Genomic DNA, 17,657 nt, shown 5'->3' on the forward strand with positions numbered 1-17,657 from the left:
TAAGAACGTGGCTGGATAGTTTGAGCTCACATTCCAGTTCTGCTTCTTACAAGGTTGTAACCTTGGGATTCAGTTTCCTCATCCATACATGGGATAAAGCACCAAGCTCATAAAGTTGGTGTGAGGAATGAGGTAATATATGGATATGTCAATAACTGTTGGTTATTATTAAACTATAACTTGCATTATTTTTATGTCCAGATAATCCCCATTTTTAAAAACCCTGACCTGAGGACATACTTAGAGAGAGGAAGACAGAAAAAGAGCATTAGTGAGAGAGAGAGAGAGAGAGAGAGAGAGAGAGAGAGAGAAAGAGAGAAAGGGAGGTTGGGGGGAGCGAAACACTGATGTGAGAGAGAAATATTGATCGGTTGTCTTCCATACGTGCCCCTGGGAATCGAACGGGCAGCCTTTTGGGATGATGCTCAACCAACTGAGCCACTCCGGCCGGGCCAGATAATCCCTATTTAATTAAAAATACACACAATATATGTTTAAGGCTAACAGATTTAATATAACACAAAATGGTATACATTGAAAGCCCATTTTGTTCCATACATTTCTCCCCAAAGATTATCCCTATTAATGTTTTTTTTTTGCTAATTTCCTTTTCAAATGGAAGAAGCTTTCAGAGTCAGTGCCAGCCTGAGCACAGCTTTGTTGTAGAAAGCTGACTACCGAAATCTTGAGATCACTGTTTGTGCTGAACTCCTTGCCCCTGTCTATTGTTCAATGGTGCAATGCCCTGTTTCCAGTTTGGCCTCACTTAATTCTAGCCAGATTGTGCCTTAGAGGGCATTTCATTGCATCCAGCAACCAAACCTTTCCTCCCTGGCCCCAGTGAGCACAAGCCTAGAACAGCATTGCGGGGTTCGAGTCACACGTGGGCACGGGGCAGGTGGTTCGGACGTGGTTGAGGGTTTGAGTTTCACATATCAGTGGCTTGAGGCAGCACTGTGCTGGGTACTTGGGAAAGCATCAGTTTCAGGTTGTGTGAGCACCATGCTTTTGAGGATCCACATAACCATCTTAGTTGTCTTCCTTGCAGATTTAAAAAGGAATGACTATTCCCCTGGAAGGATAAATCCCACCCTTGGACTTGAAAGCAAAGTAGAACCAGGTGAGGGGCCTCCAGCAATGGAAAGGGGTGGTGATCCTTCGGAAGACCTCACTCGATTGTAAAAGGGGGAGAAGAAGATGACGCCCCTGCCCTCCGTCCCGTGAACTGACTCTCTGGTAACAGAGGTTGATTGACGTAACAGCGATTCCGTCAGAGCTGTCAGACTGGCCTCGCCCTGAGGGACATGCCTCCTGGGACATGCTTCCTGAGCCTCATGTCTCCTTTTGCCTAAAGACCTCATTTGTGTGTGAAGAATGGCTTCTCCTAGATGTTGACCTGCATGCAGGGTGCTTCGTATGTCATCCTCCAGTTCCACAGGAAGACACCTGCAGGAGCCAGCTGGTCTCTGAGATCCCTTGGAGCAGAATGCTGGCAGTAAAGAGTCAGGGAGACAAATATAATTTGTTTTCTCACTATGCGTGCACACTGTAACCTACCACTGCTGTTCATCACCTCACCCACATATTGTATTTCTGTAGATAGATGTACATAAAAAAGGTATTGGACTTCCTCCCTTCTCCTCTCCCGGAGCGTGGGGCTTTGAACAACAACAATAAGGAACACCATGGAGTGAGGGTGTATTTGCACAGATTGAAGCACATGCCTGCACTGCCCAACCAGCGAAAAGTTAGTATTCTGGTGAAGTCTTGATGGGTGGAGGCATTGTCAGGGAATCACATGATGCCTGGGCGTTTCAGGTTTCTTTGAAAGAAGGGGAAAGGGAAATAAACAAATGCCCTTGCATCATTTCTCTTTTTTTAAGGGGAATGGGATATTCAAAACTAGATATTATTAAGAAATGTTTTCCCTTCCCTTAAGCTCAGGGTTACTATTAGTTAGAGAGTTAACTAAGCCAGCCTTTAAAACACCACTCCCTTTTCTAAAGCTATATATATAATATAATTTACTCTCCGTTACGGGAAAAGATGGGTTTCCTATGGGGAAAGACCCTATGAGGAAAGATGGGTTTCTGATGGAAGATATGCTTTGAGATGTTTGCTTCACTCCAGTGTAGAGTTCCAGTGGCTTAATGAGTGCTGGGTGTATTTTAAGGCTGACTTGAGAGCATGTAATCATTTCGGAGGCCTGAGGGAAGGGTCCTTGGAAGCTATACCTTATAGCACATTTGGGGGATCAGTCATTTCCCTTCTGCACTGTCAGGGTTGCCCTACCTCAGAACAAGCATGAGCCTTTCACACAAGGAGGAGATGAGGACTGGGATCCTCTCTCCTCTCCCCGCTGCGTGTCCTTTTCCTTTTTATAGAGTCTTCCAACCAACCAGCCACAAACCTCAGTTTGAGAAAAGTCACCTTAATCATTAGGCCGTACAATGGCCAGCTTGCTTTTTAGATCAACACTCCTGCATTCTTAGGTTATCCTTCAAGGGAAACCTTGTCCAGGCATAGGGGGATTATAGCCAAGGATTTAGTTTGCCAAGGATCATGTCTGATTCTTGTAAGTGTGAGTTGCACAAGGGCTAATTTATATCCATGTTATTTTTATCTTGGGGGTGGCGGGAGGCAGGAAATTGGGTGATTTCTTGATTGGCAGTGGGGATAAAGTGTTAATGCCCTTTTCAGGGCTTAACTGCTTTATCCTATTCTGCAAATCAACAGGGATCTATTGGTACTCAGTTCAGTGCTGTGTTCAACTATGGAAAGAGGCAGTTTGCCTGTCCAAGGGCCAGAGTAAAGGCATTGATTCAGTGGTCAGCTGTTTGTTACTTGGAATGGAACTTGAAAACAAATACATTTTCATTTCAAATTTTTGTGTTGTGCTTTTGCCTTTTCTTTTAAAATAAGAAAAATCACCAGAATAACATTTAAAAAGATGAACTGCTCACTGTGGGATTGCTTGTATGCAAATGCTAATGTGATTATCTTGACTTGGAGTGTTCATGATCACAAAAGGGTGATGTATTCATTCATTCATTTGGTTAGTTTTATTCAAAGGATATTTATTGCCTTCTTTATATCATGTGAGTGATGAAGATCACTCACCTATTTCCTTCCTTCCTTCTTCCCTCCTTCTCTCCCTCCCTTTCCCTCCCTCCCTCCCTCCCTTCCTTCTGTCCCCTCTCTTTCTCTCTCCCTCCATTTCTCTCCCTTCCCCTCCCCTTCCCCCTCTCCCTCTCCCTCTCTTCCAAGTTTAGATTTTGGGTTAGTGCTAAAAAATGTTGACTTCTGGACAAATGTCAAATCTTAAGGTGTATCCTGTACCCTGTCTGTCTGTGGGCTGTACTTTCAGGCTGGGATAAGAGAATTAGGCCAAGTAAGAAGTTAAAGTAAATAGGTGTTTTTAAGAACCACAGAAGAAAACGGACGGCACACCCCTTGTATGAGCACAAAGTCCATTTCTCAGGTGGGATCTGAATCTGGGGACCAGGGCAGCAGCCAAGCTCTCAGAGTGCTTTCTGGAGAGTCCTGTACACAGGCATTCCTTCTCCCAGGTGGTACATTCCCCCGAAGTGACTTCTGCCCCATGATATGCTAAAGTTCTGATAGCTCTAGGGAATGAAATCACATACAGTTTTGGGTGTTTCTTGCCCTGTTATTACTTTCTGTGGTTTTGTAAAAAAAAAAAAGTACTGACTTACACTTCCTCCCAAATAATTTAGTCAAGTTTACAAATTTTTCTTGTTATTGTTGTTGTTGCTTTAGATGAGATGGACCACTCAGGTTCTGGAAGTCATGACAGGTGTCATGGCTTGTTGTCTTTTGCCATCAGTCACCAGAATCCAGCACAAAGCATGGCACATAATAAGCTTTTAACACTATTTGTTGAAATAATAAAATCTTCAAATGATAAGAAACTTCATTCACTAGGTAATAAATCAGATTTGCATTTTTAATCCAGCAGGGAGTGATTACCCATTCCTTAAGACCCAACACAATTCTTTTGATCTCTCTCTGTTAATTTTCTAGGAAATAGCTTTTTACAGCCTACACCTTGTCTATTGAATTCTCAACCAGTTTTTGCCCTTATCATCGTGGTGATAATGCCACAGTAGAGTCCTTTTTGCTGGTGACGATTGAAATGAGACGATAACTCCCCAGAAACTGCCTAGAAATAATCATCACTGTGTTACCCTTTGAAAAGAAGATTGATAGAAAAGTCATTTGAAAGATGGTTAATTACCATGCTCTCCTTCGATTTCTTTACTCACATCTCTCCAAAGCATGAGAAGGGGAGGATTATTCTCTGAGGTTGGAATTTGAAGGCTGTGTGTTTGCCTCTTTGAAGTTTTGGTATTTAATTTTCTGTAGTCACTTCTTGGGCAATTTTCTAAGAAACTAGTTGAAGCTAATTTATCATAAGTTAAAGTCAAATGACAGAAAAGATTTTTTTTTCCTTAACAGTATTTTATTCCATAGAGGTTAGCTTCTGAAGGAAAATGAGACTTAAATAGCATTTCAAATATCCAGCAACATGGGTAGGTACATAGAATAGAAGGAATTCTGAAAACCACACTGATTTTTTAAAAGTTAGCACAGTTATTAATTTTGACTCTTCTTTTTAGATAATCATGCACAGATAAAATGTATTTTTATGAAGCTCGCTCCTAAAAATAATTAGTTAAATTGCTTAATTTTCAAAGAGGGATTTTTGGTCCTCAAGGGATAACAAATGCCATCTCTATCCTTGGCAGATGTTGGTATAATGTTATGTAATTCATTTAACCTTTCTCTTACCCCCTAACTCTGAAATGGAGATGAGACACTTACCTTTTCAAACAAAAGTGAACAATAATAAGAGAGCATTTACAAAGTCCTTTGAGAATCTCATTTAAGAGGCTTCTTGTGAGCATGGGATCCAGTTCAATAACTAATAAGGGCTTTCATTTTTGATACTATGTGATCATTATTTAATGTTTACAGAGGATGCTCAGTGGACCTGTTTCAGTATAAACACAAAAGTAGTTTCTGCCATTTCTTCCTTTCCGAGGGGGATAAGCTTGTTTTTCCCTTTCTGTTTTGAAGCTAATTAAATAATTCAAAATCAGGAAGTTCACCATTTCACAGTGTCTCTATTTATTTATTTATTTGGATGGATTTAGGTTTTCCCAGCTAATTTCTTTTGCCATCGTCTGCCCAAAGAAAGTCTTCTAGACGAAATAAAGCCCAAAGTTTGTGCCATCATTGGTGGCATTTTGGGATATGAAAAGAGAGCAGGTTTAAAATCTTGGTGCCTGTAAAGCTTGATGTTTCACAAAAATGTGACTGGAGAGACATTTTGTCAGTATGGGGCTGACAAAATAATTAGTAATAAGAAAATGTTGGCCTATAGGTTGTCAGCGTCTTTCAGCAACCAACTTCCTTTAGAATTCTTATCTTCTAGTGATTGTTTTTTATTGTGAACCTATAGAAAATTTATTTTCTGAATTAGTCACAAAGTCTTTGCAGGTATTATGGTAGGTTAATGACTGTCCAAATGTGGACCTAACAATTGCCTTCATTGGAGGGGTTTGGGGGAATCAGTCATCCTGGCATCATGTGGGTGCACTTTGGCTTCTAATGAATCTTCTTCCGTATCCTATTGGTCACCAAGAGGTCACAGAGCCTTGGGATGCTTTGGTAACCAAAATAAACCCTTAGTGTGTGTTATAGACTGATTCGTGTTCTTCTGTTATTGATGTGTTGGAATCCTAACTCCCAGTACCTCAGAATGTGACCATATCTGGAGATAAGGTCTTTCAAGATGATGAAGGTTAAATGAGGTCACTAGGGTGGGCCCAGATCCAATATGACTGGTCTCCTTAAAAGAAGAGGCAAGTAGGATACACACAGGTACAGAGAGAGGATAATGTGAAGACACAGAAAGAAGGTGACTGTCTGTAAGCCAAAGTGAAAGGCCTCAGAAGAAACCAGACATGCCAACACCGGGATCTTGAACTCCCAGCCTCCAGAACTGTGAGGAAATACATTTGTCTTGTTTAAGTCACCTAGTCTGTGTTACTTTACGGAAGCCCTAGTAAACTCACAGTTAGTGTTGCCTCGTTTTGGAATTCCCTACTTCCCTCGGAAATCTTGTAGATGGGGACTTGGGGAGCAGAGGTGCTGGTGACAACAATGGAGAGGAGGAGGAGAGATGTGCAGCCATCTGCTGTGGGTGATGACAGGGAACCTGGGACGGTGGCAGGACTGTGGGTTATTTTCTCGCGGGAGTAGAGAGTGGTGTGCTCTGGAAGATCACATCATGCTGCAGGTGAAAGGAAGCGTGGGCTGGGCTTCATGAGAGGGGAGGCTTGTCTACTGCTAAAGGACTTCCGGGGCCTCTTAAGGGATGGGGCAGGAAGAGAGGTGCAGAGGTTATTGGAGGCATAGTCCTTAGTTTTGTACAACTGTTCAGTGTCTATACTGTTCAAGAAATATTTAATGAGCCTTACCACGTGTTACACCCTGACACTAAGGTTAGACTTATTAAATTTCAAGGATCTCCAAGACAAATACGGAGTTTACAATATGTTGATCCATCATTGCCCAGCAACAATAATGATTATAATGATAACTTTTATATTATTACTAGAGGCCCGGTGCATGAATTTGTGCACGGGTGGGGTCTGGGCAGCCCGCCCCAATTGGCCCGATGGGGCCAGCCAGGGGGAGGGGACGTGGGAGATTGGCCGGCTGGCCCCACCCCTGATCAGCATTTGGGGGGGGGGGGCGGTTGGCGCCCCCTGGTTGAACTCCTGGTCGAACTCCCAGTCAAGGGGACAATTTGATATTAGCCTTTTATTATATAGGATTACAGGCAACTTATATTTAGCACTCATTATGTTCTAGAGATAAATAGGTGATATATATAATTTCACTTATCTGAAAACCAACCTGATGGGCTAGGTCTATTATGTCCATTGCAAAGATTTGAAAATGCCACTTATAAGTTAAGTGACTTAAGTCAGCTGCCTATGGAGGAGCTGGGATCAAATCAATGATGTACAGCCTAGGCAATACTACCCAGCACACTTAGAATTACTAGAGCATGAATCCCTACGATGCTTTGAAATGCAGATTTAAAAGTCAGGACCTAACCTAGGCCAGAGGAAGAGAAAATCTTAACTGGCATCTGAGGAATGTTACCTCGTGTCAATGTCAAGGAAATCTTTCCTGCACAGTTAATAGCCATTTATAGATGCTTGGTCCACGGTGAAGCCACTCCTTCTTGACATCATCACAAGGTAAGTGCAAGATGATGGGTGGATTCTTATGAATCTAACACTATCTGCCAGTGAATTTTCTGCCTCCCCTGGCATTTCTTTCTTCTTTTTATTGACTTCCTAGATAATTAGATATTTGTTGGTCAATGTGACAACTAGCTATTTGATAGCATCTAGTGTCATTCCAGTTATCAATTTATACTGAAAAATAGAATCTATGCAAACTATAAAAATTTATCAGCCTAACCATCATACTGTGTCCCCGGAGACCTTGGAAGCTGGATTATAATCAGAGAGTTGCTTGAAGTGCATGGAATCAGAACAAAGAGATTTAGATAAATCAAATATTTAATGGTGTCAGGCTGTTTCATCCCATCTTCCCCAGTGGGAGTGGAATAACCAAAGTGCAGTATTCCAGACTGATTCTAAAGGATGCATCAGGATTTCTAGTGACTTTAGGCCAGCCTTGAACAGTATGGACCATATTGAGAAAATATTTTTCTCTTCCATCCTTTCTTTCTTGTCCTTCCTTCCTTCCTTAATTCCTTTCTTTCTTCCTTGATTCCTTCCTTCCTCCCTCCCTCCCTTCCTTCCTTCCAAATAGATATGCTTCATCCAAAGTTAATATAATTAGTGTCAGAGGAGGGACTAGAACTCAGGCCTTCTAAGTGATTATCACTTATCTTAATGATGACTTAATTTTTGTGTTAGGACAAATACTGTCTTCTTATTGTATTAAAATCCTCTGTCTTCTTAAAAATATTTAGATGTTCCTGTGACTAAAATGTTAACTTGCAAGTTTTATAAGCTGTCATTAAGATGGGTCAAATAAGATTTAATTGTGCTTTTCAATGAGGATAATTCATTAGATATGTGACTTCAGAATTCTAGTTGCAAAATGTTATTACAAATTTATGATTTTAATAATTCTCTTTGCTTATTTGTATGTACATATGTATAAATGTGTGTTTGTATAAATGGAATGTAGCTATTTGAATACCAACTTTGAACTTTGAAGATCTCAAATGAAAAGAGTCTGTAAGACTTGGATTTCAGTGAGTGTTTCAAATATTTCATGTTATTCAAGATGATTTATAATTATAGCCTATTGTCACAAAAAGCCTCTTAGTCCTGTGACTTGCCTTGAACTTTCCCAGGCAGGCCTACATGGAATGGTAGAAAATTTGCTAGACCTTGGAGCCAGATCGATTTAGGTTTGAACTGTTAATGACTTATTGCAGAAGTTGCAAAGCCCACCAAGACTTCTGGAAAATTGATGGGGGCTGGAACTTGGAGTTGATGAGGCAGGGGCAGCCTACCCTGGGAAAGAGAAGAGAAATTCACTCCTGAAGATAGGGAAGATGATGGTGTTTTGCATAAGAGGTGCAGGGCTTGTGAAGGGCAAGTTCATGGATATCAGGAGGACTGATTAAGAGAAGTCACAGGGAGCAATACATGTCCAGGCTGGTCATACAACAAATGGAGGCTCCTGCCTTTGAATAGATCACATAGGCTTGGAACCAGGGGTCTGATGGTCTAAAGGTTAGAAGCCCTTCTCTGCTTCCAAGCACTCAGTGAACTACCTTTGTTCTTACATGTTTTCTAATTGAAAATGTTACTGAGGTTGACTCTCTTATTTTAAAGGGAACGGACCTTTATCTAGATTTAGAAAAATAAGGTAATGTGCCACTTCTTGCACCCAAGTGTGGTAGAGCAAATTCATTTCTGGAACCTAATGTCTACCAAGCAGGCTTAGTCTCAGAATACAAGATAATGTACATAGAACACTTAGGACAGTTTCTGGCACACAGTAGGCATGCTGACAAATTATTACTAACTAGAGGCCCAATGCACGAAATTTGTGCAAGAGTAGGCCTTCCTTCCCCCGGCTGCTGGCACCAGCTTTCCTCTGGCACCCAGGACCGGGGCTTCCCTCCGGCTGCCGGCAGGCACGCGGGACCCAGCAGCCCTGGCTTAGTCCGGAAGGTCATTCGGAAGGTCGTTCGGAAGGACACCTGGTCTAATTAGCATATTATGCTTTTATTATTATAGATTATACTTAAGATACTTTTATTTCATGGTCAAAACAATCTTCAATCTAAGATTGGTGGAGCTGGATCTGCTTTTACCAGTAAAGAAATTATTCTTAGAGCAATTTGAGGTTCGCAGCAAAATTGAACCGAAGGTACAGAGATTTCCCCTATACTCCCTGCCCCCTACATGCATAGTCTTCTCCATTTGCTTCTCTTTTCAAAGGACTAATAATTCATGACATTCTAGAATGCCAGAATTGAAAGGGTCCTATATTAGGGGAGGCTGGACAACAACCAGAAGTAGACACCAAAATGTGATAGACATTTATTTCTTGCTTACTCTGCAGTCTAGGACAGTCTTGGGTGACTAATTGGGTTCTTTGCTCTATAGCCTTTCTGTGACCCAGGCTGATGGGGGTTCTGCCCTCTGTAACAGAAGGATGCTGAGGTTGCTCTTGGGGATCTGCAGCCCTGTCACCAGAAGCAGGGGAAAGGAACACACTCATCCTTTTGTTCATACAGCATTCGCAGGAACTCAGTTAATAACAAGATCATGCCTATATGCAAAAGAGGTTGGGAAATGCAAGTCTAGCAATGTGTGCAAGAGAGAGTAAAAGGAGTTTGATGAACAACTAGCAATCTCTGTTAAATTAGGGATTATCTATTCTGGTCCAGTTCCTCTGACTGTAGCTGTGCAAAGTGGAAGTGTATTCTTTGGTATGGCTTTGGAGAGTTTTTTTCTTTGTATAGAAATCTTTTTTAAAAAATATTTTTTTATTGATTTTAGAGAGGAAGGAAGAGGGAGAGAGAGATAGAAACATCCATGATGAGAGAGAGTTCCTGTGGAAAATGTTAATCCATTTTCTACACTGAATGGCCATGATCACTGTAAAATTTTAACATGGCAAGAGCTAAGATGGAGGGAAAAATTTTGGATATACGTAAGAGATGGGTGTTGACTAAATTTTATACAGAGAGTTATGTACCTTTCCCACAAAGTCGAAGATGTTAAGGGCACTCCAACTTTAAAGCTTGTATACATAAACTTGAAAATGATTTTTAAGAGTTATTTTGGATTATTTTTTGAAAGGCAGTGGTTGGAGGAGTTGAAACATATTAATGAAATACAGGATGTCCCCAAAAAGAAATGTGTACACACTTTGAATAGTTATTAATTCCAATGGATTAAATCTGAAAAGAAAGAAACATCAATTGAGCTATCAGCTTTTAAGTGTGTATACATTTTTTGGGATACCCTATATCTCAATTTATCAAAATTTATAATTTAAGACATTTCTAGAGTACTATTATGAAAGTTTATAATCTACTCCTTTTTAAAAAAATATATTTTATTGATTTGTTACAGAGAGGAAGGGAGAGGGAGTGCGATAGAGCAGTGGTCGGCAAACTGCAGCTCGTGAGCCACATGCGGCTCTTTGGCCCCTTGAGTGTGGCTCTTCCACAAAATTCCACAAAATACCATGTGCAATTGAAACTTTGTGGCCCATGCACAGAAGTCGCTATTTTGTGGAAGAGCCACACTCTTTGGCCAAAGAGCCGCATGTGGCTCTCGAGCCGCAGTTTGCCGACCACTGGGATAGAGAGTTAGAAACATCAATGAGAGAGAAACATAGATTCAGCTACCTCCTGCACACTCCCTACTGGGGATGTGCCCGCAATCAAGGTACATGCCCTTGACTGGAATCGAACCTGGGACCCTTCAGTCCACAGACTGCTGAGCCAAACCAGTTAGGGCTGTAATCTCCTTTTTAAGCCCCCAAAGAATCATGGCTGACAGAGCATAGGCAGACTAGACTGAACATGTGATCTTTTTGTACTCCCCCAACCCCCCGGAGGCTACACAATTACTTTATTGATTCATTCATTGATGTATTAATTTAAGATTTAAGTGCCTAGCATTTGCCATGCACAGTGTCAAGATTAGCAAGGTGGGTACGCACAGGTCCTGGGAAGACAGGCATGTAAAACAACCTGATTGCCCCCAAAGCTACATTGAGGCATTTGCAAAAATGCTTTTGAAGTTCATTCAGGGAAGGAGGTAGTCCCTTTCTCAAGTGGGAAGGAAAAGCGTCCCACAGAATGACAAAAAGGAATTTACCTGGTGGAGGGAATAGCAGCTGGGAGTGTGTGCCGCGCCAGCACAGCCAAGGGTAAACCTGAGAGGGGGCGGTGAAGGATTTAGAAAAGACAACAAGAGAATGAAAGCTGGGTCTTGGTGGGACGCTGCTTCTCTGATGGAGAGACAGTGACATGGACTACAAGCCGTGTCTTTGTTGTATAGCCAGATTCCACGAGGCAAAGTAAGGACGTGGTTAAGATGTTTACAGAATTCTCGTGGGTTTCGATCCTACTCAGTTACACGCACCTGAACGCTATCAAGCCCACATCACTCAGGCACGTGGGGCCACGTGTTCGGACCATAGGTTCAAGCTTACAACTACAGCTGTTGGCTATAATTGTGCTGGGAGGGCTCTGCCCTCCAAGCTGGGAGTTGCACGTGGCAATGAGAGGACTGTGCCCTCTCATTAGTCCGAGGCTTGAACCTGTACTAACACTGTAGCCGCTCTCCACAGGAGTGAAGTCTGGGGACTGGTGAGTAGTTGTGTGGCTAGTAGTTCCTAGGGCACATATTGAGAGGATAAGGCAGGAGGCAGCAAGAGATGAGGAAGGGAAGACTGGGTAAATTTGTTAAAAGCCTTTCACATAACTCTTAGAATTTAAGTTCTATTATGCAAGCTAGGGAGGTGAAGAACTGTTTTAAAAATATTTCGGAACCGAACCGGTTTGGCTCAGTGGATAGAGCGTCGGCCTGCGGACTGAAGGGTCCCGGGTTTGATTCCGGTCAAGGGCATGTACCTTGGTTGCGGGCACATCCCCACTGGGGGGCGTGCAGGAGGCAGCTAATCGATCTCTCTCATTGATGTTTCTAGCTCTCTATCCCTCTCCCTTCTTCTCTGTAAAAAATCAATAAAATATATTTTAAAAAAATATTTCAGAAAACATTTGTTGAGCATAAACTGCTTGATCTTAGAAGTATAACAGAATATGATGTAGGACCAGCCCATAGGGAACTTGCAGTTTGTGGAGTGATTACAACCAGTAGAGGTGGCTCTAGGGTTTTTGGGGAAGGACTTTAATTGCTCCTACAAACAATCCGTTCCAAATTCACTGGGTATCATCATCACTGTCTTTGATGTGGCTGACGGAAGTTTCCTCAATCTTTTAAAAAAATATTTTTATTGATTTCAGAGAGGAAGGGAGAGGGAGAGAGAGAGGTAGAAACATCAGTGATGAGAGAGAATCATTGATTGGCTGCCCCCTGCACGCCCCCTGCTGGGGATTGAGCCTGCACCCAGGCATGTGCCCCAACCGAAAATCTAACTGTGACTTTCTGGTTCATAGGTCACTGGCTGGGCCTCAATCTTTGTTAACTATGGTTTGGCAAATATTGTTATTTTATTAATATATAACATAAAACCTATATAAAAAACAATGTCCTTCATATTCAAACAAGAAAATATCCCTACTCCACTCTTTCAATCAGACAGCTCCCTCCCCACGCCTGCCCTGTATAGGAAGTCTGGAACAGGCAACAATGACAGGTTTTACTATCTACTGAGGCAAGGCGGTCTGCCAGGTGTGTGCTGGGGGACCCACAGGCCCAAATCAATTGTTATAGCACGAGGTGGTATGTGCAGAAGGGACATGCAGAGGCGCTCTTGTGGGCACTTAATGTGCGTGGGGAGAGGTGGCTTCCTGGAGGAGCTCAGTCCAGTGTGGAGGCTTTGGGATAGAAGTTGGGGATGGACATTTCTAGCAGAGGATTTGCCAGTTACCAGGAGCCAGTAAGGTTTGGCTTGACTGGAGTGTGTTTCAAGTGCTGCAGACAGACTGCGGTGCCTGCTCTGTGGAGGAGAGGTTGGAGGCTGAAGGTTGGAGAATGGAATGGTCGCCTTGATGAAGAAAAGGTGTTGAAGAAAGTGTTTAGGCTCCCTTGACCAACATCTGTTCTGTGATAACCATCTAGTAGGTTGAAGTGAGTTGTGGGGAGAGAAAGGAAGCCCACTTTTATTGACTCAGCCTAGCTCTCTCATAAGTTCATGTTCTTGCTCCAAGAAATCTCATAAAACAATGAAAATCATGATCCCAATATAAACTGCCAAATAGTTCTTTGGCCAGAGTCTGCATTTTTCAGCCTGGTTGATTTCTCCCAGATCAAATGGACCACCCAGGTTAGTAAGAGACCAATTTTTATTGGACCCGAGGGTCTGAACTTGGGGTCTTAGGGGAAGCGTGCTGAGTGAAAACATGAAAAATGTAAGCATGCATGATTTTGGAAAATGGTCCTTGCCCCCATTTAATTTTTAGAGGAAGCAATAAAAACTGAAGGTTAAAGGTTCTATCAGGGAAATAGAATTTCAGCTGACCAGTCAGAATTTCTTAAAGTGGCACCCACCATTGGCCTAGCTTCATTGGGGTCATCAGGCACACACTCGCTGTAGGTAGGAGTGGGGGGCATCTCCTCATACTTGCTCTGGCCATGGCACAGTCTAAGCTCTTTTTTTTTTTTTTTTTTTTTTTTTTTTTAAAAACCAAGGCAAGACTAGACCTTGGTTAAAAAAAAAAGAGTGAAAAGAGATGCAGCGAGAACTGTTCCTAATTTTAGCATCAAATTCCCTAACCATGGACAATTCAAAATGTCCTAACTTGACACTGTCCTCCAGGAGTTTTTCTTTGCCTGCCGACTGATATTAATGGATTGACCATGTCAAATATTTGTGGGCCATGTGCCTGATTCGTGTGTCTCTGACTCCTGCCCCTGCCAAAAGCAATTCCTGAATCATGAGTAAAAATTTAAATTATGTATCTCTGAGTGATAAATTTTTTTGTTGTGACTCCTACAGAGAAAGTGTTTCATTAGCTAAATTAGCTAAAAACTTGATTGGTCTCTGGGCACACGAGGGGGACCGGGGCTCCCCTCAAGGCCACTGGCCTGCCTGAGAAAGCTGCCTTGGTCCTTTTCTCTGGGAAGAAGAAGACTAGGTAAGATCAGGCAGTACCTTTAGCACCTGTCCCTCTCTTCTGACAGGGAACACTTCCAGGCCTTCTCATCTTCTTTTGGCCCCACTCAGGTAGAGTGGCCTCCCACTGGCTCAGCCAGATCAAGACCCTCACCCCAGCCTCCACCCAGAGCCTCCCAGGCCCGGCTAGGATTTGCACTCTCGGTCCCGAGAGCAGGATGGATTAGTGTTCAGGGCTCCCACACTGACTCTATCAAAGCTTTCCTCCGCACATTTCCATTATGTGCACGGCTCTGTTAACCAAACCTATTATCTTTCCCCCTTGGTTTTCAAGTTGAGAAAGGGAAAGCAACTTCTTTAATGGCACACAGATTGATGATTAACATTTTACATGTCCCTGCTGCTAAGTAAAAGAACTGCTTTGTGGACAGTGAAAATGCCTAGGAGAAGGAAGCGGGAGTCAACTTGGTTTATTAAGTTGTGCTGCTTCGTTAATCACCATGGTTTTTTATGGCGGTGCTTAAAGGCCCATCCATTGTACTTCTCGGGAATGGGGCAGATCACACACAAGTGCACCTTTGACATCTGGCATAGCAGCCGGCTGTCTGCGCTCTTGCTCTTAAGCAGTGTGGGGAGCTGCATTTACTGTGACCATGCTGGCCCCTCTGATTTAAGTTTCTGCAGAGGGCAATGAATTACCTTAAAGGAGCTTCACTGCACAACTCTAAGTTTTATGCCGGACCCCTGCCAGCTTCCCCACTTTATGAGTATGAACAATCAGACAATTGAACTGATTTGACTTTGCCACTCCTGGAGTTTCATTGCCTTGAACCTGGGGATGTAATGATGGCAATGCCATGCTAAGTGCCGCTCTGACTAGCAGCAGTGCCCGCTGCCCATTCAAGTAGGGCACCCATCCTTGTTAGCTGAAAACGGCTCTGATTTGCAGCAAGGGGGAAAATAGATCCCATGCAATCAGATTAACTCAACTCTGAATGTTATTTTCATTTAACACGATGGAACCAGGCAGTGTCCCAATTTTTTTTTTTTTTCCAGTGGAGTCTCATAGCACGGGTGCAGGAGGCACCTGCCAATCCCAGATGCAGGTTGCAGACACGTATATACACTCACCTACATAACACGAATATGCTCCGGATTGCAGACAGGTTCAGGCTCAATGAGTATCGTCAACAAAGGGCATCTGGTCCAGGCATAACCAGAGAGCGAGTAACTTGTAATGCTTAAACCTAATGTCAGTACGTACTCACTTTAGCTCTGTGTGAAACTGAAGACAGGCGTTAAGGTTTTGTTATTGTACACTTTCTATGTCAGAGCACAATTCACTTTCAGGCTTTATATGTAAAATGAATTTCCTCTGACATCCTTTCAAAATACTGTTATCGCATTTGGAAGAGCAATGCAATGAGTGCTCACTATAAAAAAATCCAGTGAAGAACCCAAAAGAAGGTATAAGTCACCCACCATGTTACTACTTAGAGACCCCCTATTATGAAAACTTATCCAGGCATCTCAGTCTGTAAATGTACACTGAGTGATTGCTTCATTCATTCATTTTGCCATCTATAAGCAAATTTAAATGTTGTTAGAACAGTATGGAAAATGAACACACACACATTTAAACTGAAAACTCCCTGGAATGTTCAAATGTTTGCTGGACATTGACTGCTAGACTTGAAGTCAAGCAGACATATCAGACAATTTAATACTTATGCTTCTTCCCTAGCTGGTTTGGCTCAGTGGATAGAGCATTGGCCTGCAGACTGAAGGGTCCCAGATTTGATTCCGGTCAAGGGCACATGCCAGGTTGTAGGCTCGATCCCCAGTGTTGGGTGTGCAGGAGGCAGCCGAACAATGATTCTCTCTCATCATTGATGTTTCTATCTCTCGCTCCTCTCTTCCTCTCTGAAATCAATAAAAATATATTTTAAAAAATAACTATGCTTCTGATGTCCCCCAAATCTACTTCTCCCACAGTCTCCAATATCAATCAATGCGATCCCATCCTTTTTGTTGCTAAGGCCAAAAATTTGGAATCATTTGGATTCCTCTCGTTTGACTCTATATCCAGGATATTCACAAGTCCCCTCAGGCCTGCCTACAAAATGTATTCAGAACACAATCACTCTCACCATCTCCAGTACCATCACTGCTCACCTGGTCTATTACAATCATATTTGTATTGGTCCCCTGAACTCCTGCAGGCAATTTGAATGAAACTATACATTTTAGAAATGCCACATGCTTTTACGTCCTTCAAAAATGTGACAGTGAGGTGTTGTGGAAAGAGCAGACAGTTAAAACCAGATTGGTCTGTATTTTAATCCTAGTTGTGATGGTTACCAGCTGTGTGGCCTTAGAAAATTTATTTTTATTTTCTGAGTCTCTTGGTTTCTTCATCTGTAAAGTAGGGCTAAATAATATCTATCTCCTGGGGCTGTCACATAAATTAAGACAATTCACACTAAGTAACTAGCAACAGTCTGACACACAGTAGGTGCTTTGTAATTGTTCATTCTCCTGCTCCATCTCATTCATTCAGTTGGGGAAGATGATGAGCAAACAGAAAAGAAACATCATGACCTTTAGGCAAGTTGGTTTCTATGCATTAGATAAAGCATATGATCTCACAGAGGAGATGAACCTCATCAATCAGTCTGGCCTGAGCTCTTGGCTCTCAAAGCTTTGTGATTGTCCAAGCTGAGTTCATTCTGGTGCCTCCCAGTAGGTGAGGGTGTGTCAGAGCTGTCAGTGTCCTGAAGGGGAGGATCGCAGTCAGCACCTAGATGGCTGCTGGTTGAAAGCTGGACCCTCACGCAACAGCAGGGAAAGTACGCAGGGAAGCCCCTTCCCAGGAGGAACTGTGAGATGAGTGTTTTTACCTATTCTCTCTGTGCTTGGCCCGGGTTTATAGCTGTAGGGGGGAAGAGAGGGGGATCCTGCACCCTAAGAACTGCTTCTTTGTTTGCTACAGTCCTGTGGGACTCATGAATGCAAACCCCATTGGCTCTCAAAGCCAGGAGATCCCGGCTTAGCTCAGCTGCAAAACTGGGCACAGATGTATGTTCAAGCTCCTTCCAGGGTGACACTGGTGATTTGGAGGGGCTGGGGGAGAAGACAAAGGAGGAACCATTGCTCCCCTGGGCTCTGGGGAGGATGACAGTCAGCCCCTGCTTGTGGGTATTTTCTCATTTGCCTGGTGTGCAGGTGTCACTCAGCTCCTTTCTGAGCTGTCTCTCAGAAGGAATTGGGTGCATTTGATATGTCCACGGGAGGGCGGCAGCTCA

General features: G+C 42.8%; 1 protein-coding gene across 1 annotated transcript in view; it reads left to right on the forward strand.

The window, feature by feature from the left end:
* TRPM6 (transient receptor potential cation channel subfamily M member 6) overlaps window positions 1-2,884 on the forward strand; it is a 138,020-nt gene extending 135,136 nt beyond the window's left edge. Inside the window, exon 39 of the mRNA XM_070431486.1 lies at window positions 1,049-2,884. Coding sequence (XP_070287587.1) covers window positions 1,049-1,182 — 134 coding nt within the window. The 3' untranslated portion in view covers window positions 1,183-2,884. The remainder of the gene's footprint in view (window positions 1-1,048) is intronic.
* The last annotated feature ends 14,773 nt before the right edge of the window (window positions 2,885-17,657 follow it).

Source organism: Myotis yumanensis, unplaced genomic scaffold, assembly GCF_028538775.1.
Source record: "Myotis yumanensis isolate MYYU_CA2020_CCGP unplaced genomic scaffold, mMyoYum1.0.hap1 SCAF_12, whole genome shotgun sequence".
Classification (NCBI taxonomy): Eukaryota; Metazoa; Chordata; class Mammalia; order Chiroptera; family Vespertilionidae; genus Myotis; species Myotis yumanensis.